This window comes from Cyprinodon tularosa, unplaced genomic scaffold, assembly GCF_016077235.1.
Source record: "Cyprinodon tularosa strain WSP-4 unplaced genomic scaffold, ASM1607723v1 ctg22, whole genome shotgun sequence".
Lineage (NCBI taxonomy): Eukaryota > Metazoa > Chordata > Actinopteri > Cyprinodontiformes > Cyprinodontidae > Cyprinodon > Cyprinodon tularosa.
In genome coordinates this window covers 2,824,864-2,847,792 of record NW_024038821.1, presented here as the reverse complement: position 1 = coordinate 2,847,792, position 22,929 = coordinate 2,824,864, and the positions used below count along the sequence as shown (strand labels likewise).

Sequence of the window (22,929 nt, the reverse complement as noted above, 5' to 3'; positions counted from 1 at the left end):
GTTTGCTTCCTCTCCAGGAACGACCGAATGTTCCAGTGCAGCGCAGAAGGCTGTGGGAAGAGCTTCTACGTGCTGCAGAGGTTACAGGTTCACATGAGGACTCACAATGGCGAGAAGCCCTTCATATGCAAAGAGAAGAACTGTGGCAAGAAGTTCACCACAGCCGGCAACCTGAAGAACCACAGGCGCATACACACAGGTGGGAAGGACAGGAGGTGAAGGTTTGATGAGTTGCTGGAGGCGATAACGAAAGGTGATTTACCGCTGGAACGCTTCCTTGGTGCAATAAGACTGCAGATTTGATGAGTCAGCAGTCCTGGTGCCTTCATTTCACTGCTTCACTAAATTCAGGGTGACCTTTACATCTCAGATGGTCAGTTTTATTCCCTGGATTTTCTAATGATTAGTTAAAAGACCTCATGCAGAAAATAAAGCTTTGGTTTTATTCTGACCCCTTTGGATGATATAGTTGAAACAAATCATTGTTAAAGAGAGGTTTTCAAAATCTAGGATATTTGGAACACATTCCCCAAATTCGTATTTCTTGTTTTGTCCAGAAATGCTCGATTGGATTAGGGTCTAATCCATGATAATGGGGCAATCATGTTATCAAACACCCAATATAAGGGTTTTCTCTTTAAAGAAGCAGTATGAAATCAGGCCTACTGTAAGGAGCATGACATTAACATGACAATTAACACAAAATAATAAATATTTTTCAGCTTTTTTTCCTTATATAATAAATAACCTGACTGAACAGATCCCTTTAATCTGCAGGAGTTGAATTTGGTTTTCTCTGTTTACCGATGTGTCAGGTGTCTTTTTAAAAATGTTCTTTTTTTCCAGGTGAGAAACCTTTCCTGTGCGATGCAGATGGCTGCGGGCGGTCCTTCGCAGAGTACTCCAGCCTACGGAAACACATGCTCGTACATTCGGGTGAGCGGCGCAGCGTTTTGCAGCTGCACAGCAGTTGTTTTTCCATGAAATCCTTCAGATGTATCACACGGAGCAGAGATGGCATCACTTCAGAGGGGCTCCTCGTTTGATCGCCTGTGTGTCTCCCAGGTGAGAAGCCTCACGTGTGTGGGATCTGCGGGAAGACCTTCTCTCAGTCCGGCAGCAGGAACGTTCACATGAGGAAGAGGCACGGAGAGGAGGGGCTCGGCAATGAAAGCAGAGAAACAGGTTTGCATCTTACCCACGTACGCACCCACCCACTCAGTGATAGGCGAGTATGCTAATGGTTCGAGCTACTACTGTTAGAAAAACATCTACTACCAGACATAGAGCTTTAAATCAGACCGTTTTTACCCAACTCTGCACTGCGAAAAAATCTAATTTAGGTAAATTTTTCTTAAAATAAGTGTGTTTTTTTCTTGAATTAAGCAGTTTAATGAGACACATTGTCAATGGAAAAAGACAACTTACATTTAAAATAAGAAAATCAATCTTTCTCAAGTACCTAATATCTTATTTTAAGTGTAAAAATACTCCATTATTTCAGTATTTACCTATTGAAATAAAGGATAAATACAGTTATTTTAAGGAAAGATTAATAAGTGGATAAATGGATGAAGAAATAGATGCTAGGAATTAATTAGGGGAGCGTGGCCTTATGGTTAGGGCATTGTGCTTGGAATCCAGAGGTTCTGAGTTCAAGCCCCACTTCCACGGACTGATGCTCTGGGTTCTTGAGCAAGACCCTTAACCTCACACTGCTCCCCAGGCGCCACTCAATGGCAGCCCACTGCCCCCCAAGGGAATGGGTTAAAAGCAAATTTCACTCCATTGCTCTGTAATTGTGACAGTGAAACGACAATATAAAAGCTGAAAAAATTTATATATTTTTTGGCATTAGAAGAGGAAGTAAAGCCTAATAATCAAAACAATGTTCCACATTAGTTTATCTCCCTCCATATTTATTCATACTGACAAAAAAATCCTGCAGTTTCCTCTCCTTTCAGTCTGTGTGGGATCTGTCCTTTTCACCTTTACTTACTAACATATCTAGGATGCACTCGGGAACCTACGTTTTCTCGTACTTCAGACGTCACATATTAGGAAATCTGTTCCTGCCTTTTTTTTTTCCTACTGGCATCGTTTTCACCTCCTCTCCAAGATGAAGGCATCCCACAAAGAGCTCTCCCCTTTTCAGACCAACTGCACAAGACACTGAAAATCCATGTTTAGACAGAAACAATGACAGCAGAGCATCCTCGCCTGTCTCTTTCCTTTTTTCTTTTTTTTCCCCCCCAGCAGCAGCGGGGAAGCGTCGCAGCTGAATCACCACGGGAAACGCTGCCAAAGCTCTAATTATAAACAACAGATTTATTCGGGTCACCCTCCACCGAAGAGGCTGGTCGTTGGTTTGTAAGAGCCGAGCCAGGGAAGATGCAGTTACACAACAGAGGGGTAGTCTCTGTGTTCTACATAACACATTTACTAGATGAATTATTAAACCGACTTTCCTCAGGACTAAACTACAGCCTAACGAGGCTAAGTTGGAACGACGGACGGGAACAGATATTTCAAAGCATTTACTAACAACTTCCTCTGTTTTCTGAATAGGGAGAGAGTTTGATTGTTTTCTTTTATGTATTTATAACAAAAAGTTAGTTTCCCCCCTTGTCTGAACTCCACAGGAGAGGCTCTAACACAAAGCAGCCTGCTGGAGGCAGATGGTGATAATGGAGGTAGTTTGGTCACCATGACAACAGCTGTGGAGCCCATGAATCTTCATCATGTGATGCTGAGATCACCAGGTAGGCATTAAAACATGTGGGGAGGGAAAAAAATAACACTTAGTAAACAGAATCTGAGTTCACACATCCGACGGTGTTACCTTACTGTGGTAAACACTTATTTGGGGCGAGCTGATGAATGTTCTGTTGATGTCAGAGATGCTGAGTCAGCTGCTGATGTTACTAATGTCCTGGTAAAGTCTGCATGTCAGTGGGGCGTCTTACTCATGCCTGTTCCTTTTTAGCAGCCTAGAATATTCAGCTTCTAATCAGCCTTCCTGTGTTGATTTCTTTTATTTTTACAAGTCCTTAACTTTAAATTCTTATTTTTTTACGTAAAAAGCAGAAAAAAACGACACTTATTGAGCCCAGCAGGAAATCGAGTAGTTTTTATGGGTTTAAGTCAAATTAAAGTGTCATTTCTTTCCTTTTTTTCCAAGGCATTCTAACCTGTTTTAACATTTTTTGATGAACCATAAAACAGCAGTGTATTCATGGTTCTATATAATTTTCCGATATGAAAGCTCAACAAGTGGGGCATGCATTTCACCTGCTCTACTGTAATACCCCAAAATAAAACCCTGTGTGCCTATCTGCCTTTAGAGGTCACCTCATTAGAGCCAGGGTTTATTTATTTGTGTGTAATTTAATCTAAGAATAACTCCATCTGTGGTCTGAAGACCTGAAAACTGAGGAAGACAACACACAGGTGATGGAGAAAGCTGTTGAGATGATCAAAGCTGGGTTTAGGTGAATGAAACAACCTATAAGGCTTTGATAATGTCTCAGAATGTACCATAGAGGAATGGCATAGCGGGAAATCCACCAATTTTTGGTTGCTTACCTAAAATGCTAAGAAAGCATCAATAAGAAGCAGCTACAAACCTTTAATTTAAAACCAAAAGAAAACCAAAATATGTCCTACTTGCAATGACCATGTTGGGAACATTTAGAAGAAGCTGCTCTGCTCAGATAAGAGAAGCATGGAGGTAGTAGCTGCATCATGCTTGAGGGAATACCGTTGAACACTTTACCCTTATTTTAATCTTGGTGTTTTTCTTAATTAAACGGAATAAAGGGGGATTGAATACTTATGCATCTACAGCTACAGGCTAGGGATCAGTGGTACATTTATGGCATATTTCATTTAAAAAGTATTGGACTAACCATGATCTCATGTTGCCTTGCTTAATTTTGCTTTTTTTTCTGTTTGCCGTTTGCAGGATCTACAGACTCAGTGGTAGTCCTTTCTCAGCCTCATGAGCTGGTGACCATGACAACGGAGGGGCATGCTTACGGAGAGGACGTGGTCTCTCTGCTTTAGTCTCCTGCCGTCACAAGCATCACGGTTTATTTCAGCAGCACTGGACTGATGGCCACAGTGGGATAAACAAAGACGTGTACAGTGAGGAAAATAAGTATTTGAACACGCTGCTGGTTGGCAAGTTCTCCCACTTAGAAATCATGGAGGGGTCTGAAACTACCACCGTAGGTGCATGTCCACTGTGAGAGACGTAATCCTAAAAAAAAAACAAATCACAGTGTTTGATTTTTTTTTTTTTTTACCATTTATTTGTATGATACAGCTGCAAAAAAAAGTATTTGAACGCCAGTCTATCAGCTAGAATTCTGACCCTCAAAGACCTGTTATTCTGCCTTCAAAATGTCCACCTCCTCTCCATTTATTATCCTAAATTAGATGCACCTGTTTGAGGTCGTTGGCTACAAAAAAAAGCACCTGTCCACCCCATACATCAGCAAGAATCCAAATAGTAACATGACCAAGAACAAAGAGCTGTCCAAAGACTAAATTAAACATCTCCACAAAGCTGGAAAGGGCTACGGGGGAATTTCCAAGCAGCTTGTTGAAAAAAGGTCCACTGTTGGAGCAACCACTAGAAAATGGAAGAATCAAAACATGACAGTCGATCTCCCTCAGACTGGGGCTCCATTCAAGATCTCACCTTGTGGCGTCTCAGTGATCCTAAGAAAGGGGAGAAATCAGCCCAGAACTATATGGGAGAAGCTGGTCAATGACTGAAAAGAGCTGGGACCCCCGTTTCTAAGGTTACTGTTGGTGATACACCAACGTCATGGTTTGAAATCATGCACGGCACTGAAGGTTCCCCTTCAGGATAAACCCTGCCTCAATCAGCACATGACCATTTGGATTATCCAAAGGAGTCATGGGAGAAGTCACATGGTCAGATGAGACCAAAATAGATCTGTTTGGTCCTAATTCTACCAAACGTGTTTGTAGGAAGAGGAATGATGAGTACCATCCCTACTGTGAAGCATGGAGGGGTTAGCATCATGCTTTGGGTCCATTTTTCTGCACATGTGACAGGGTGACTGCACTCTATTAAGGAGATGACCGAGGCCATGTATTGTGAGATTTGGGAGAACAACCTCCTTCTCTCAGTTAGAGCATTGAAGATGGGTCAAGGCTGGGTGTTCCAACATGCCAATGACCGAAGCACACAGCCAGGATAACCAACAAGTGGCTCTTGAAGCAGATTATCCAGGTTATGGTGTGGCCTAGCCAGTCTCCAGACCTTAACCCAATTGAGAATCTTTGGAGGGAGTGCAAACTCAGTATTTCCCAGAGAGAGCCCAGAAACCTGACTGATAGAGAGAAGATCTGAGTAGAGGAGTGGGCCAAACTCCCTCTTGCAGTGTGTGTAAACCTGTGGAAAAGTAAAGGTAACGCTTGACCTCTGTAATTGCAAACAAAGACTACTGTAGCAAATATTAACATAGATTTTCTCTGGTACTCAAATACTTAATTGCAGCTGTATCATACAAATATATAGTTTAAAAAAATCGTTATTTCTAGGGCTAGTTAAAAAAATCGATTTTGAATTGATTCCTTTACATTTTTGCAAAATCGATGTCTAGGGAATAAGATCTATTCATTTTATAGTGACGCGCATGACGTTCACATTCAAATGAGCAGGAAAGATGCACTCAAGATTACTTCAAGCCAGACAGCTGCAAATATAGCAAATAGGTTGACTGAAGACATTAACAAATGGGGGCTGACCAGAAAACACCCTGTAGTTGTTAAAGACAACGCTGAAAATATGGTTTGTGCAGTGAAGATAATGCAGCTCATGCATGTCTGCTGTGTCAAATCTGCTTGTTTGAGTGGGGCTTCACTTTTTCACTTTTCACAAACAAGTTTACACTTTTGAGCCAGTTTTGTTCACATCTCAAGCTTAAACTGTCTGATTTACAAGTTTGCACTTTGTGTTTAATGTGACAGGAAAAAATAAAATACATGATATTTTGAAACACAGTTGAACCACTTTCATTATTGTAAAAACAGATTGAATCGAAATTAATCGATTTAGAACTGCATGAATCAAAATCGAATTAATTCAGGACTTTGGCGAAAAAATACCCAGCCCTAGTTATTTCAGGATTTTATTTTATGTTTAGATCATGTCTCTGGCAGTGGACATGCACCTACGATGGCAGTTTCAGACCCCTCCATGATTTCTAAGTGGAACAACTTACAAAAAAAGCAGGGTGTTCAATACTCATTTTCCTCATTATATTTGTAAAAAATATGACTCACAGTCTTTAACACTTGTAGATATTTGTAATTAGCAAACAGTTTTATTTTGACATGCGTGTCATGGCAGTTTGTATGCACAGCATTTCTCCCTTATGTTATGAAACCAAAATGCTCCCAAAGAAGTGTTGGAAAAAGATTATGACAGATGTTTTAACGGCATCATCAGCTTTGAGATTGATGCTATATTTGCAGATGGGGGAAAAAAACTATTACCTGGAAACCTCAGTGGCTGATCTGACAGCTACCCTGTAACAAACATGTACCATTTTATGGTAAACATGAACTCCTTTCAATAAAATAATATAAAAAAAAAAAGAATTCAAAACCTTTTTTCTGCACAACCAGCTAACAGACATCTGAGATACAGCTCAGATTGATTTATTTCTCAGCCGCTGGATAAGGAGGTGAGAAAAGATTGAAGGCATTTGCTCCTTAATGGATCTTCAGGTTGTGAAAGTGGTCCAACACAGCACCGAGGGCCCAGCTAGCCTCAACGTTCTTCACTTTCTTGGTTAACTAGAAAAGGTAAATCAGGAAATCACCAAAATATATATTTCCACAACACAAAGAAAAGTAGTACCATATAACGATGAAGGAAACTGACTGTTTTCATGTCCCGGATGATCAGGCATTTCTACAATGGTGTAATTTCTACCTTGCATTTCAAATTGAACCACAAATAAAAACATTTACGACGCCTCACCAGCCTATTAAAATGACTGCCACAGACGTAGCATAAAACGAGGCTGTTCATGTTGCAGCCGATGTCACATAAAGCTGCCTAACCTGTAGGACAGCGCTGTCCTTGAAGCCAAAGCCATCCTTCAGCAGACAAGTGATGTAGGTCAGGTCCATGCACAGGAACGGGCTGACAGACGGGTACTTGGTCATCTTATTGCACACTGAGCAGAAGACAAGAAACATCATCTCTGTTAGGTTGGATAATCAGTCATTTGTATTCTGCTGACGGATGAGGGCGGCGTTTCAGATGGAAACCACTCGCCGTCCACTGAGATGCGTGCTGTATGTCAAGTGCAAGGAGCAGCAGATCTGTCATAGTAATGATGTATTCCTTTAGCCAGTCTCACCCTCTTTGGCTCTCTTCTTGAAGTCTCTGACCTGCAGCATTCCTCCTTGGACATTATCTACAACAGAGAGGGGGTTCATTATACATTTAAAATGCCAAAACAGTGATTACAACAGCTCATCTACATGCACATTTATATAGTACTAATAACAGAGCTGATGGCCTTCCAGCGCAGACGTGCAGCGGGATGGCAATTTCTATAATAACCACACAACTATGGCTCATCAAACCCCCTGATACAGGAGCAGATGACTCACATTTTTCAGCCTCTGTCTAGCATGCAGGCAGTGGATAATTATATAAGGTGTGAACAGAAGGTGTGTGTTCGTGCGCTCGCTTACTGATAAGGCCTGCATCCACAGCTCTGTCAAAGTAATAGGAGAAAGCGTAGAACACGTTGCTGTCTTCAAGCTCGTAGGGCTGATGAATAATCCCCTTCACCACCTTAAGTACTTCCTGATAGCAAAGCTTGTATCCTGCTTGACCTAAGGGAAAAAAAAAAAAAACAGAAAGTCTTGCAAATTATAAATATTCCCTTTGAACACCGTTGGAGAAGTGAAGCTGTGATGTGCTCGGATTTAAAACATGCAGTCATTTATCCCACATGGTTGTGGTCAGGTGAAGTTATTGATTTAACACAAACGCAAGGTGGATCATGTAGAGAGCAGCTTTTGCTGTGATTACAGATGCACTGAAATACTTGGTCATTCCTCTTCATAGAATAACTCAAACTCCCTCAGACTGATTGGATTCTAGCAGAATTTTAATTTGATTGCGGTCTAAACTTTGACTCCATTATATATATATACAGGTGCTGGTCATAAAATTAGAATATCATGAAAAAGTAGATTGATTTCAGTAATTCCATTTAAAAAGTGAAACTTGTATATTATATTCATACATTACATACAAACTCATATATTTCAGATGTTTATTTTGTTTAATTTTGATGATTACAAATGACAACAAATGAAAATCTCAAATTCATCATATCAGAAAATTAGAATATTACTGAAGACCAATAAAAACAAAGGATTTATAGAAATGTTGGCCAACTGAAAAGTATGAACATGAAAAGAATGAGCATGTACAGCACTCAGTATTTAGTTGGGCCTCCTTTGGCCTGTATTACTGCAGCAATGCAACGTGGCATGGAGTCGATCAGTCTGTGGCACTGCTCAGGTGTTATGATAGCCCAGGTTGCTCTAATAGTGGCTTTTAGCTCTTCTGAATTGTTGGGTCTGGTGTATTGCATCTTCTTCTTCACAATACCCCATAGATTTTCTATGGGGTTAAGGTCAGGAGAGTTTGCTGGCCAATTAAGAACAGGGATACCATGGTCCTTCAACCAGGTACTGGTAGCTTTGGCACTGTGTGCAGGTGCCAAGTCCTGTTGTAAAATGAAATCTGCATCTCCAAAAAGTTGGTCAGCTGCAGGAAGCATGAAGTGCTCTAAAACTTCCTGGTATGTGGCTGCGTTGACCCTGGACCTCAGAAAACACAATGGACCAACACCAGCAGATGACATGGCACCCCAAACCATCACTGACTGTGGAAACTTTACAGGTGCTGGTCATAAAATTAGAATATCATGAAAAAGTAGATTGATTTCAGTAATTCCATTTAAAAAGTGAAACTTGTATATTATATTCATACATTACGTACAAACTCATATATTTCAGATGTTTATTTTGTTTAATTTTGATGATTACAAATGACAACAAATGAAAATCTCAAATTCATCATATCAGAAAATTAGAATATTGTGAAAAGGTTCAAAATTGATGGCCCCTGGTGCCACACTCTAATCAGCTAATTAACTCAAACCACCTGCAAAAGCCTTTAAATGGTCTTTCAGTCTAGTTCTATAGGCTACACAATCATGGGGAAGACTGCTGACTTGACAGTTGTCCAAAAGACGACCATCGACACCTTGCACAAGGAGGGCAAGACACAAAAGGTCATCGCTAAAGAGGCTGGCTGTTCACAGAGCTCAGTGTCCAAGCACATTAATAGAGAGGCGAAGGGAAGGAAAAGATGTGGTCGAAAAAAGTGTACAAGCAAGAGAGATAACCGCACCCTGGAGAGGATTGTGAAACAAAACCCATTCAAAAATGTGGGGGAGATTCACAAAGAGTGGACTGCAGCTGGAGTGAGTGCTTCAAGAACCACCACACACAGACGTATGAAAGACATGGGTTTCTGCTGTCGCATTCCTTGTGTCAAGCCACTCTTGAACCACAGACAGCGTCAGAAGCGTCTTGCATGGGCTAAAGAGAAACAGGACTGGACTGCTGGTGAGTGGTCCAAAGTCATGTTCTCTGATGAAAGTAAATTTTGCATTTCCTTTGGAAATCAAGGTCCCAGAGTCTGGAGGAAAAGAAGAGAGGCACTTCATCCACGTTGCTTGAAGTCCAGTGTAAAGTTTCCACAGTCAGTGATGGTTTGGGGTGCCATGTCATCTGCTGGTGTTGGTCCATTGTGTTTTCTGAGGTCCAGGGTCAACGCAGCCACATACCAGGAAGTTTTAGAGCACTTCATGCTTCCTGCAGCTGACCAACTTTTTGGAGATGCAGATTTCATTTTCCAACAGGACTTGGCACCTGCACAAAGTGCCAAAGCTACCAGTACCTGGTTGAAGGACCATGGTATCCCTGTTCTTAATTGGCCAGCAAACTCTCCTGACCTTAACCCCATAGAAAATCTATGGGGTATTGTGAAGAAGAAGATGCAATACACCAGACCCAACAATTCAGAAGAGCTAAAAGCCACTATTAGAGCAACCTGGGCTATCATAACACCTGAGCAGTGCCACAGACTGATCGACTCCATGCCACGCCGCATTGCTGCAGTAATACAGGCCAAAGGAGGCCCAACTAAATACTGAGTGCTGTACATGCTCATACTTTTCATGTTCATACTTTTCAGTTGGCCAACATTTCTATAAATCCTTTGTTTTTATTGGTCTTCAGTAATATTCTAATTTTCTGATATGATGAATTTGAGATTTTCATTTGTTGTCATTTGTAATCATCAAAATTAAACAAAATAAACATCTGAAATATATGAGTTTGTATGTAATGTATGAATATAATATACAAGTTTCACTTTTTAAATGGAATTACTGAAATCAATCTACTTTTTCATGATATTCTAATTTTATGACCAGCACCTGTACACTGGACTTCAAGCAACGTGGATGAAGTGCCTCTCTTCTTTTCCTCCAGACTCTGGGACCTTGATTTCCAAAGGAAATGCAAAATTTACTTTCATCAGAGAACATGACTTTGGACCACTCACCAGCAGTCCAGTCCTGTTTCTCTTTAGCCCAGGCAAGACGCTTCTGACGCTGTCTGTGGTTCAAGAGTGGCTTGACACAAGGAATGCGACAGCAGAAACCCATGTCTTTCATACGTCTGTGTGTGGTGGTTCTTGAAGCACTCACTCCAGCTGCAGTCCACTCTTTGTGAATCTCCCCCACATTTTTGAATGGGTTTTGTTTCACAATCCTCTCCAGGGTGCGGTTATCTCTCTTGCTTGTACACTTTTTTCGACCACATCTTTTCCTTCCCTTCGCCTCTCTATTAATGTGCTTGGACACTGAGCTCTGTGAACAGCCAGCCTCTTTAGCGATGACCTTTTGTGTCTTGCCCTCCTTGTGCAAGGTGTCGATGGTCGTCTTTTGGACAACTGTCAAGTCAGCAGTCTTCCCCATGATTGTGTAGCCTATAGAACTAGACTGAAAGACCATTTAAAGGCTTTTGCAGGTGGTTTGAGTTAATTAGCTGATTAGAGTGTGGCACCAGGGGCCATCAATTTTGAACCTTTTCACAATATTCTAATTTTCTGATATGATGAATTTGAGATTTTCATTTGTTGTCATTTGTAATCATCAAAATTAAACAAAATAAACATCTGAAATATATGAGTTTGTATGTAATGTATGAATATAATATACAAGTTTCACTTTTTAAATGGAATTACTGAAATCAATCTACTTTTTCATGATATTCTAATTTTATGACCAGCACCTGTATATACACATACGTGTGTGTTTGTGTGTATATATATATATATATATATATATATATATATATATATATATATATATATATTAGTGCTGTCAAAATTATCGCGTTATTAACGCGTTAACGCGAGGCCATTTTAACGGCGATAATTTTTTTAACGTGAGATTAACGCTATGTGGTTTTATGGTACAATTTTTCCAAGTACATCCCGCTGCAGCCTGCGGGAAGGCGGGGCTATTTTCCCCCAGTCTATGCATTTCTCATAGGCTTCTAGAGCGGAGCTCCTCAAGGGAAAAAGACGCTCATACACTGGGTGACGCTAGTGCCTTTTCTTTAAGCCCCACCACCAACAAACAAGTTGAGTGTCTGGTAACTAGTAGCAACCTGAAATACGCTGAGAAAACTGATTACTGAGGTGAAATGGAATCTCGTAGCAGCCCTCTTGCCGTCTGTGTACGCAACAGGTCAGTATCGCGTGTGTGTGTGTGTGGGTGGGTGTGTCTGTGTGTGGGTGAGTGGGTGTGTGTGTGTTCTCATTTTTGTTAAGAGGCTGAAAAGTAACTTTCTAGAGCATAGACTACCTTCATCTAGTAATGTCGGTCTATTGATTTTGATGTATTGATTGAAAATTGTTCATTATTACCTTGGTTAATTAACATCTAATGTTAACTCTACTGCATTTTATAGCGGTAGGGTAAAATGCTTGTCTTTGTTCAAAAGACTGTATTAACTGTAAAGACTGTCTTTTACATCAGCCTGTTTTCAGGGCCTTTTTTTTGCCTACATATTTGTTATTTTTTGCTACATGCCTCCCCATCTTCTTGCCATATGTTTCTATGGCATAAATCAGTATCTGTGACCTGTTTTCATTTAAAAAAAAGAACATTGGCACAAACCTAGCCTGTATGTATTTTTTTGTATGTCATCGAGAGTATTTAAATGATTTTCAATCAGGAAAAAAATGTGCGATTAAAATGCGATTAATCGCGAGTTAACTCAGGCATTGATGCGATTAATCGCGATTAAAAAATTTAATCGATTGACAGCACTAATATATATATATATATATATATATATATATATATACACACACACACACATATGCATATATATTTAGCTTGATCCAAAACCTTGTATCTCTGACAGGATGATTAGGGTCATGGTTTCAGCCTCCAGCCTCTCTTGCAGATAACTTTTCTATCAAATCTTTTCCCCTGACTGTTTAAGAAAAGCATTCTCAAAGCATCGCCATGATACGGCCACCACGTTTAAGTCTAATAGTTATTTCTGCTTTCCTTCTAAAGCCAGTTGGTAGCACTAGAATTATTGAATGTCATCAGATTAAATATGGTTTTACAGATTTATGTTGGTCTTTTATGTAAATCCCAATAAAATACAAACATTTGTTAAAACATAAAGGGAGGGAATCCCTTTGGCTGAAGTTACTGGTTCAAATTGTATGTAATCTCTCCTTCTTGGATCAGATCTTACCCTCTGGGTCTCCGCTCACTTGGTAGGTAAGACCTCCGAAGCTCCAATCATCCCTGAACTGCTTCGGCAGGCAGGAGCTTTTAAAAACCCGCCACTCCAACCCTAGCAGGGCACACACACATAATTAATCTTCTAAATGGTTCAACAGCCTCACACAAGCTTATCACGGTCGGGGCCACTGATAGCACACCATTTTTTTTTGCTCAAGCGCTTCTGATTAATCTGAGGCTAAAACTTGAAATGTATATTAGCATAGAAACTGGAGGTACAGCCTTTATCTTGTGATCTAGATGAAGCAGAAATGAGCGAATAGACAGTGCAGTACGCTCAAGAGTCCCTGCAGTCTTAAGTGGCAAAGTGATGGCGATAAAGCAGATTTAAGTTTATGTACCTTCTGCGCCCAGAGCACCCAGCGCTGCAAGTCGAGCAGCCATTAGTCCATTTCCAAGATAGCTGGGAAAATAAAAGGGTATGTACAGTAACAAAAATAACAGATCTAAAACTGTGATGCCTGATTACTATAATGGAGATTAAGTAGGCACTACAGGCTCACCTAGTTATGCATTTATCCTTTAAATACCCAAAATTAGTAATATAACAGCAGATAATTCAAAGGCTTTAGAAGTTTTAATCAAATTTAAAGTAATAATCTAAAATTCCACAAGAGTCTGCCTAATGAGATTGGTTACCTGTGAGTGTACAGCTCAAATGTTGAGTTGAGGAAATCAAATCTGGCAACATAATCATCCTTGGGAGCACTCTCAATTGTTTTCTGCAGTAAACAGATTAAAACACTTAGCTGAAGCTGTTAGAGGTTTAAAAAATCTGCAAGAATAATGTATAAAAGCGGAGGCCGACCCTCAGTTTGGGCAGGAAGGTGATCTGTGTGGACCCCCCTCCCAAATCCAGGATTCCCACTGTCTTCTTGGCGTGTGAGTTCAGGTGACCTGGAAACAATTTGATCACCTTAATCCAACATCTGCAGCTGGGAAGAGTAATCCCTTTACACCTGAGATGCTATCTTCAAAAGGCCTGCTTTGGCAGAGTGCTCCATCTAAGAAGCATAAACATTCCCGCTCAGTCCGAGAAAGATCACAGAAGCAGGCTTTAGGCAACAAACTCATCCTTATACTCATCGCCTTCTATTTATGGACACAGGCGTATAATGCAATATGATGGCAGGTTAGGAAGATGCATGCAGTCTGGAGAAAACAGGAAAAAAAATTTCCATTTGGCCGATTATTTTTACATCGGTCTAACATATATGAGCTGCCGATTTGTATTTTTTCTACCTCCATTTACATGATAAAAATGACACAATTCTAACACTTATTATTCTCAGTATAGCAAAAAAAAAAAAGAAGCAAAATATCAATGATGGATAGAGATGGATGCGCTTCATGTTATCTCAAAGCATGGCTGCTGATTAATGAATCACCAAACACATGAACCATATCAGCCCACCAATGGGTACTTTATTGCATTTTATAATGTTGTAATAACAGACTTCAGTGTATGCAGTTAATCGACAGGGAGAATCATAGCATGATAAGAGGTGGGATTTGGCGTAGTAATGACCCCGTGATTTCTTTAATAAAAAAAAAAACTAAAAGTATGGTTGCTACTGTTATTTATGATTTTGAACTATTTGTTATTGCCTTTATGAAATAAATGATTGATTAATCAAATACGAGTATTTATTTAGATGAATGTCATGGGAGCAACAGACTGTATCTAATGCAGTTTTGAGTGCGGGAGAACATTTTTTTTTCCATGCAGTGTCTCTTTGCTGCAGTTTGGTTGTATTCAGTTTAAATCCTAACGATTACTTAGAGTTTCCCAATAAACGCAAAAACATGATGTTAAAACCTGTTAATTATTACCTTTAGCGACTAGATGGCTTTCTTTCACGTCTTCTCTAATTGTTAAAGCCAATATATGTTAGTTTTTGACATATGATGCCACCCTGATAAATAAATGTTTGCTTAAGCAGTATCAATTCTTTACCAAAGCACTGTAGAATTTACCTCACTTACCTGTTAGAAAGTTCAGAGAAATCCAAGCCAGAATGCCTACATTTGAATAGAAATAATCACATATTTATAAAGCAGGTCATTTCAGGGGGAGAAAAAAACGAAAATTGAAAAAGCTCCCGACAAATTAGTGAAATGCAGGCACATACAAGAAAAACAGAAATGCTGACAAACCAATTATGCCACTGTACAACAGCCTGTTTTTTTCTCCCACATAATTACTGGCTTTTAGGGTTAAAACGACTGTGCTTGAAAGGCTTTCGTTGTTTTGTGTGTCATCACAAAAACATCTATAATCTTATGTAATTAAGTTAAATGCCTTCATTAAGCTAAGGTCCTGACAGAAACTGAGCAGCAGATCTAATGATGATCCTCCAATATAACGGGAGGGGGTGAAGAGGCTGCTCATTGCAGATGTTTTACCTTCGTTTGTGCCGTTCATAATGCTGACGCTGTTGTCAGACACCAAAAAAGGGGATTCGTCGAATACGCGTTGAACCTAAGAGAGAGGAGGAATTTGGCGTGAGAATGAGAGAGTAGTGGAGCAACAGTAAGTAGGAGTGAAATGGGCCGAACATTATCGGATATAATGCTGGCTCATCCAGAGGTGCCCTCCGCAGTATGGGATTAATTCATTCCCTCAGGGGCGGATTATGAAAGTATCATTCATCTTCCAAGGTGCTTCGGGGCACTGCTTTCTTTTTTTCCTATCCTCATAAACGATAGCCTTTGACACAGAGCTTACAGGGATCCAGCTGCATTACATTACTCTGCTGCTTCCAAGAATAAAACATTGGTTTCTCACAAAAAAAATAAGGCTATAAGGCCAAACATTTTCTTTAAGCGAAGGAACAGCTCCATACTGATGCTGAACCCAGGAGATGCGAGTCTGACCTGGTCCAGAAGGGCCTGGGCTTTGGCTGCAGGCAGGAGACGGAGTCCAGCTGTGGCTCTAAGGACCAGCGGCGTCCTCTTCCAGTCCAGGCGGGGGACGGTCTTTTTGGCCACCTTCAACAGCATCCTCACCGTTTCTCCAGCCTGTGAGAGCTGAAACATTACCTACAGACCAGCAAAGCTCTGGAAGGCACAAACCCACTGCTCTAGTGAGATTGATGTCAACAAATTTAATTGCCACTAGTTTGTCTTTAATCTGAATCTTTGTGTGGGAACAAGTGTTAATTGCTGACAAATACTGCATGACAGGGTGTATAACCTCTGCTAATCTTCAAGGCCAGTTCTTCATTGCGGTTCTTGGTTAATCAAAAGCATAATGTTATACAATATTCCAAGAAAAACACACAGGAGGGTCAAAAAAACATTCATGACCCAACTAATTATAACTGGAAAAATATGATTGGTCCTTAATTTCTAAAATATAATATATATAGATATAATTCCTGCTTTGCAGGTTAGCAATTCCTCATCCAGGCACCTTATCATTCCCATGGATACTTCATGAGTTTTCTTTAGCAGTAAAGCATAAATCACGTTATCAGGAAACATAAAACCCAAAGTGTGACTAAAAGTGGTAAATCATCTAGGAAAAGGGCTAAGAAATAATTTTAACTCATCAAAATGATGATTTTCCAGTTATTTTAACATATTATTCACCGGTTACACTTCATTTAAATTACTCAGAGCTTTTCCTAGTGGTCTAGGAGGTCTAGTGGTGTTTATTTGTAGTGGTTAGACAGACTATATTGAGGACTGAGGCGGATATGCTGCTACAAATAATTAGTAGTGTCTGTAGATGATAATTTGGGGATATCAGTTATTGTTTGATTCTAGGTGCCTCGTTAATTGGGGCATCATCAGCCTTTTCCAAACCTTTTTGTCCCGACGATGAACTCACCGTGTCAGGGTATTCTGCATATGCTGACAAACCCGGCTTTATGGAATGGAACATCTCATTGTCCAACACAGGCAGCTGCTCTGAAAAGGCACAACATCCACCCACACCGTCAAAAAATGAAGCAGCTGTTAAAAGCCCTCAAATGCCTCCAACCTCTTAGCATGCATATGCATGATTTATCAGGCAAATTAAGCCCTATGTGACTTATGCCCTCTGAATTTACAGGTTTAATGAAGTATGAAAACAGAGTACACGCCAACCCAAAGTGCTGATGTTCACTTCAGCTAATCACCGACGACACACATTTGGCCTGTTTTAGTTTGTTCTGTTGCAGGACGGTTTTACCCGAGTAGCTGTGGATGAAGGTGTAGACGTGAATGCGCGTCCCTGTGCTCCCTGCGTCAAACATCACAGCGTAGAAGATGCGGCTGTGGTTGGCCGGGCGGCTCAGGCTCGGGAGGATCCCCGACAGATCCAGGAGAGAGGTCCTGGACTGGGCTCGGTTCAGCCCTGCTGTGGCGAGAAGGATCAACAGAAGAACCGGGACGGTTGGCTTCATCTTCCCTCTGCAGCATAAGTTGGGGATGGGGGGGAGGAGGAGGAGGAAGAAAATGAAGGCTGGTAAGCAATTGTTGTGAACAGCAGACAGTTTGCTGAAGTGGCTGAGGACTTGTTATGGCAGTTGTTAAATTACAGTTGTAAGAAGCCTTCAGGTTTATGCAGCGTCAGATCTGACCACGCCTCATGCACTGTCCAGCCAACCATGGCGACGTACACCAAAAAACACTGTTTACTGTCTCTGTCAACTCACATGGAAAGTTTAACAGTCAGTTTGACACAACTCCATAAAACCAGCGATAAAATCTTGGTGTTTGGTCAAAGATGCTCCATGTGTGCCTCTTACTGGATTTAGCTTCAATTACAGGGTTGTCTAATTAGTGCTGCCCAAACCCTTCTACCTGCTCTATCAACCACTTCACTGACTTGTCCTCTGAGCAGAGAGGCTTTTTACGGCCTTTTCCCAATTGAGGGAGTCCTACTCAACGATCACGCTGGCTGCTGTGTGAGGGGAAAAAACAAACTTAAAATCGCTTTCGTTTGCGGTCCAGATGTTTGCTCATTAAAGCTGAATGTGCGGTTGACGCAACAGCAGCAAAACCCAATTAAATCTGACTAACTAGGTGTTACGCTGTCTTGCATATAATCACATAATTTGTCTCCTCATATTACACCTTTCTACCAATCATGGCTGTGCTCTGAACATGGATGAAATTATAAGACACTGAAACTCGCATTCCTACACATTTTAATGTCAGTGTTTCATACGCACATTATTTACTGTGTAATATTTCTACAGATACTTCGGTTTAGGTTTGGATTAAATACGGATGGATATATTCAAAATAGAAGATAAGATAATGGACAAACAGGGAATGAATGATGAGATGGATGAAAAGGTATAGAAAAGGACAAATAAAAGGACTTTACTCTAGTGCAGTGGTCTCCAACCCTGGTACTCAAGATCTACTGTCCTACAGATTTTAGACGCATCCCTGCTTCAACACAGCTGAATCAAATGATTGATTACCTTTTCAAGCCATTCATTTGATTCAGCTGTGTTGAAGCAGGGATGCGTCTAAAATCTGTAGGACAGTAGATCTTGAGGACCAGGGTTGGAGACCACTGCTCTAGTGGTTTAACTACAGTCCACTGTGACAGTGTGACAGTGTAAATAAAATATGCGGCTCCATTTGCAGGGGTTGTTTGGCCAAAGGTCATAGACTGGAGCTAAAAAGTGATTCCATCGTCAAACTCAGAAACACTAAATGCTCCGTGATTAGAAATCCTCATCGATCAGGTTCAAAATCTGGCTCAGGTGCAGTCAGGTGGTATTTCTACTGTAAATGTACGACAATTTGCTGAATCAACATCTCATGGTTTGGATCCACTAATTGCAATGTTCTGTCTTAAAATATGGAACAATTAAATAAAACAATTTAGAATTTAAAAAAAGAGGAGAACAGAAGGAAATAGGGAGAAAGCACAGACAACGTTCATTTGCAAACGATGCTGCAAGCCTTTTTCCGCATCCTACAGCAGCACAACAAACCTCTTCTATCACCTAAAGAAGAATCATGAAAAACAATACATAAGGATCCAAAACTATAGCCTACTTTAAGAGTAGTTAGCCTGATGCACCCCATATGAGATCAGTTATCAGCGCCATAAACAAATCACAGTAGCTATTGCACATTACATAAGAACAGGCATCATCCCTATCCATGTATGAAGTTGAAAAGGAGAGCTTCTGATACCTTGTTAAAGGCATCTACTAATTTTTTTTCTCATTTGCGACAGTTCTGTAAATGTCACTTCAAAATACAGATGAAAAAAGTGAGCTATTTTTCAGAGATTAGCAGAAAACTTACTTATTTGGGGTATATTGTCATATAAAATAGTTCATATCCTGATATATGATTTTTTTCCCATATGGCTCAGCACTATATAGGATCGGTACATCTCTCTACAAATACAAAGGAGGAAATGTTTCAGGAGTCATAGAGGGGGGATTGTTGCTGCTGCTGCTGCTGCTCCTCTAAGAAAGCTTAGGAAGTCACTTTAAAATAACTCCAGATCAGCAGATAGTCATATTTTGAAATAGAAACATTTCAGTAAATGTAAAAGAAATATACAGTCAAGAAAAACAGCTCCTCCTAGCTATAGCAAATCGAGAAATCTTTCAATTTAAGTTAATCCTCACTTTAATCTCCATAAATGATCGTCTCTACCTTATTTTATGTATAATAAGACGTCTTATTTGGTTCACATTCTATTCTGAGCTCCATTTTACATCAAAGGTTAAGCATTAAGACTTTTAAATATTGAAAAAAGAGAAAGTTTTCAATCTACAACACCATATTAAACTAAAATAAAATCCTACATCATCAGTCAGAAGATGCTCATAGGATGCAGCCGCACAACTAATGAGAATCTGATCTTATTGTCTGCTGCTTGCTTGTGTGCTTTCGACTGCTCCCATATTAAGGGATCACCACAGCAAGTCATTTTACAGAGAAAGACTTAAACCACTTCTCCTTGGGGACTCCTGCCTCTTATATCTTAGTTATAAAGTAAGTCTATAAAATACTATTATTAAACAGCAAAATAAATGGCAGGTATGACCTGAGACTAATTGATAGTGTACACAAAAGAGTCGTATAGTAATATAAAGAGATAAAACAGATTGGACATGTTTTAGAGTTTACTGAATTTTGTGAAAATGTCAAAATCGTATTCTAATAAGATTAAACATTTCTAAGCACAAAACATATTTACTTTTTTCTTGCAAATTTAGGGTAATCAATTTGAGAGGACTGAAGCTTTCGTTCCAAATTTTAACTTATTCTTGGAAAGGTGATTTAACTGCTTAATAAAATGCCCAAATCTGCTGTTGCACTGTTTTAATTGACAATAAATGACATATCAACTTTTAATGAAGTCCATAGTACAAGGAGTATTATATTCAAACTTTGGAAGCTGTGAATAAATTGTTGGGATACGAAGGATAAAGTATTAGTACCATACACCACGGTAAGGCACATCCTGTTGCAGGGTGTCAGCTCTCACTCATTGGGCATGAGACTCATGCATCTCAGTGACTTCAAATGCTCTCACTACATATCCGCATTTTTCCACGCTAAGAAATGACGAACATTGAAACTCAACTCCATTCAACTTATTAATATATAAAAATACCATGCAGATAAAAATCCAGTCCACTTTTTCAACACAACTTTAGTGCAAACACACAAAGACATGCCAGGTTTATATCCAGTCTGTATTTTTGCACAAGCCCACCTATTCACTGTGCCAGCTATTGTAAAAAGACCGGCATTTCTGAGCAGGTATTACAAGGTATGTCATAGGATTTTTGATCTTATCCTTATCTTATCTGGACTAAGATAAATCACTTTGTAAATTAATGAAGATTTTAAGCAATCTAGTACTTGACTACATATGAATAGAATATACAGCAGCTAGCTTAAATTTTCAACATGGAGACTGAGTGTAGGATCACATCAAACTGACATCGAATGGTTTGTTGTCTCTACATCTAGTTCTTTTTTTAGTGAACGTTACTCCTTGTTTGCTGTAATTTAACCACCTGATTTAGCCACAGTTTTAATCAATGTTTTGCTCACAAGTTAAATAATTATTGCTCAGTCTAGTTTAATAACCCCCCATTTGAATTGAGGACTAATTAAACTAACACAAATATCTAAATTCTTAAAGCTTTCAGGTTTGCCTCAGAAACCCATAGGAGGTTCACAAAAAAAGAAAATCAGCATTTTATTTTTCAAGAGATCAGCCACCCAAGAAAAGACCAACCACATTCAGAAAGGATGTGCAGAAAAACTCAGTTATCCAGGATTCATAGAGGAGGAACCACAGGGATGTTCTTATTTTATTATTACTTATCTTATCCATTTATCCTTATTTTGGAGAGTTTTTATAGACTTTACAGCCTCCTAAAATGTTTGGATTTTTTAGCCGTTTGTTCAATTGTAAACTAATAAAATAATGACTTGAGATTTGTAATCCTATTACCAAATAATAGTACACAGCGTATTTTGCATGGGATTCAATTGCACTGGTTCCATCCTGTATAAGTGCCAGTAATAACTTATTAGTATTTAAGAATATTAGAATATTTAATAAACAAAGTTTTAAAATTCTTAGTTTACAGTATATTGAAGATGCAAGTATTTTAGTAGGGCCCGTTCTTCTTTACTTCAATCCTCTGAAAGTCACCAGAATATAAAAAATAATGCATATTGTGTGAAAAATGTTCCACCTACAGTAACTGCAGATTACTTATTATTACTCAGTAACATTTACTGTGCTGTAAAAAAAAAAAAAAAAAAATTTGTCACTTTGGTTCAGTCAAATCCTTTGAAAACATACAACCTATAGCTGCAATCTAAGCATGACAAGAGTGGCCTGTCCAAACTCTTTCAAAATCTCAATCCAAGGTTAAGGGAATAGTTTCTATTAAATTTTTATTATCACTAGGGTCACTAGCTAATTATTGCCTTTTACCAAAACTATGGATGGGGGATTAATTGATAAAAATTAATTATTTAATAACAAATAATATATAATTAATAAAATAATAATACATTTTTTTGTTAATGAAAATTCCATTTTTGGAAAATATTGATTTTTTTTAACTAACTTGGGCTTCACCAGCTCCGATTGACATCAGTTCATCACTTTTTGTTTTTATATTAGTAATTATAATAAACTAGCTCTCTGTATAATGCTTATTGCTGAAAAAATTTAGTTTTTTTTGTATATTCATTGTTGTAAAACATTATTATTTTATAAGCATGTTTCTCAGCTTGAATTTCGTTTCCCTTTAAATTAAGGTCACATCTTAAAGGGGAAGATTGAAAACAAAGCTAGTTTTTGAAATCCTAATATATTATTTGTCATTTTTTTTATTAAAACTTAAGTGAGAAAAAAAAAATCCATTACTTGGATTCTGTAAGTCCACCTTAGGCCTCTTTCAACAGATGGCCGCCCCTGGTTATTGAACATCTTAGTTAAGTTAGTTGTTTTTAACAAATTAAACATTCTTTCCCTGAAACAGCGTTAATCACAACCAACGATTTTAATTGTCTACAACTTCAGTTCATTTAACACTTAATATCATAATAATGAGTCTAAGCTGAGTGTAAACATTTAGGATAATTACCATCCCTGCTATTAGAGAAAGCTAAAGGCTAACATTAGGTTACTAACCATAGATATCTATGTTACTAACGGTTAGCCGAAGTAGAGGTCTTACCAAATTCTATTATTTTAATTTAAAAGTATTAACAACAGTCAAAAAAAGGTTCATATCTTTAACTAATCAACTGTTGTGCTATATAAAGGCTGAAAACCGCAGTCTCACCATGATGTTCGACTTTTCACCCGACCGTTTTCTTCCAACGGTGATATCAGCTCTAGTTTAGATCAGAACTTCTAAATAACACCCCATAATAATAAACTGCCATAGTGGAACCAGCTAGTTCACCCTGTGACGTTTCCTTTGACCCGGAAGTACTTCAT

At 39.1% G+C, this 22,929-nt stretch overlaps 2 protein-coding genes across 3 annotated transcripts in view; one reads left to right on the top strand and one right to left on the bottom strand.

Annotated features, from left to right (window-relative positions):
• The window catches only part of znf410 (zinc finger protein 410), a 19,716-nt gene extending 15,474 nt beyond the window's left edge, over window positions 1-4,242 (top strand). The window contains exons 8-12 of the mRNA XM_038286107.1: window positions 18-199; window positions 847-936; window positions 1,066-1,185; window positions 2,643-2,762; window positions 3,965-4,242. Of these exons, the coding sequence (XP_038142035.1) occupies window positions 18-199; window positions 847-936; window positions 1,066-1,185; window positions 2,643-2,762; window positions 3,965-4,065 (613 nt within the window). The 3' untranslated portion in view covers window positions 4,066-4,242. The remainder of the gene's footprint in view (window positions 1-17; window positions 200-846; window positions 937-1,065; window positions 1,186-2,642; window positions 2,763-3,964) is intronic.
• Window positions 3,821-22,929, bottom strand: LOC119784169 (ectonucleoside triphosphate diphosphohydrolase 5-like). Of its 2 annotated transcripts, none has more exons than XM_038286104.1 (14): window positions 22,772-22,929; window positions 17,158-17,378; window positions 16,813-16,892; window positions 15,855-15,998; window positions 15,384-15,459; window positions 14,964-14,999; window positions 13,786-13,874; window positions 13,617-13,699; window positions 13,319-13,380; window positions 12,928-13,029; window positions 7,750-7,893; window positions 7,410-7,466; window positions 7,108-7,223; window positions 3,821-4,261 (listed from the first exon to the last, which is right to left on the bottom strand). In XM_038286104.1, the coding sequence occupies exons 2-14, from the start codon at window positions 17,369-17,371 to the stop codon at window positions 4,097-4,099; spliced, it is 1,368 nt and encodes a 455-aa protein (XP_038142032.1). In that variant the 5' UTR covers window positions 17,372-17,378; window positions 22,772-22,929; the 3' UTR covers window positions 3,821-4,096. The 2 variants fall into 2 exon arrangements, with proteins under 2 accessions (XP_038142032.1, XP_038142033.1); XM_038286105.1 differs by lacking the exon at window positions 3,821-4,261 and adding an exon at window positions 6,331-6,837.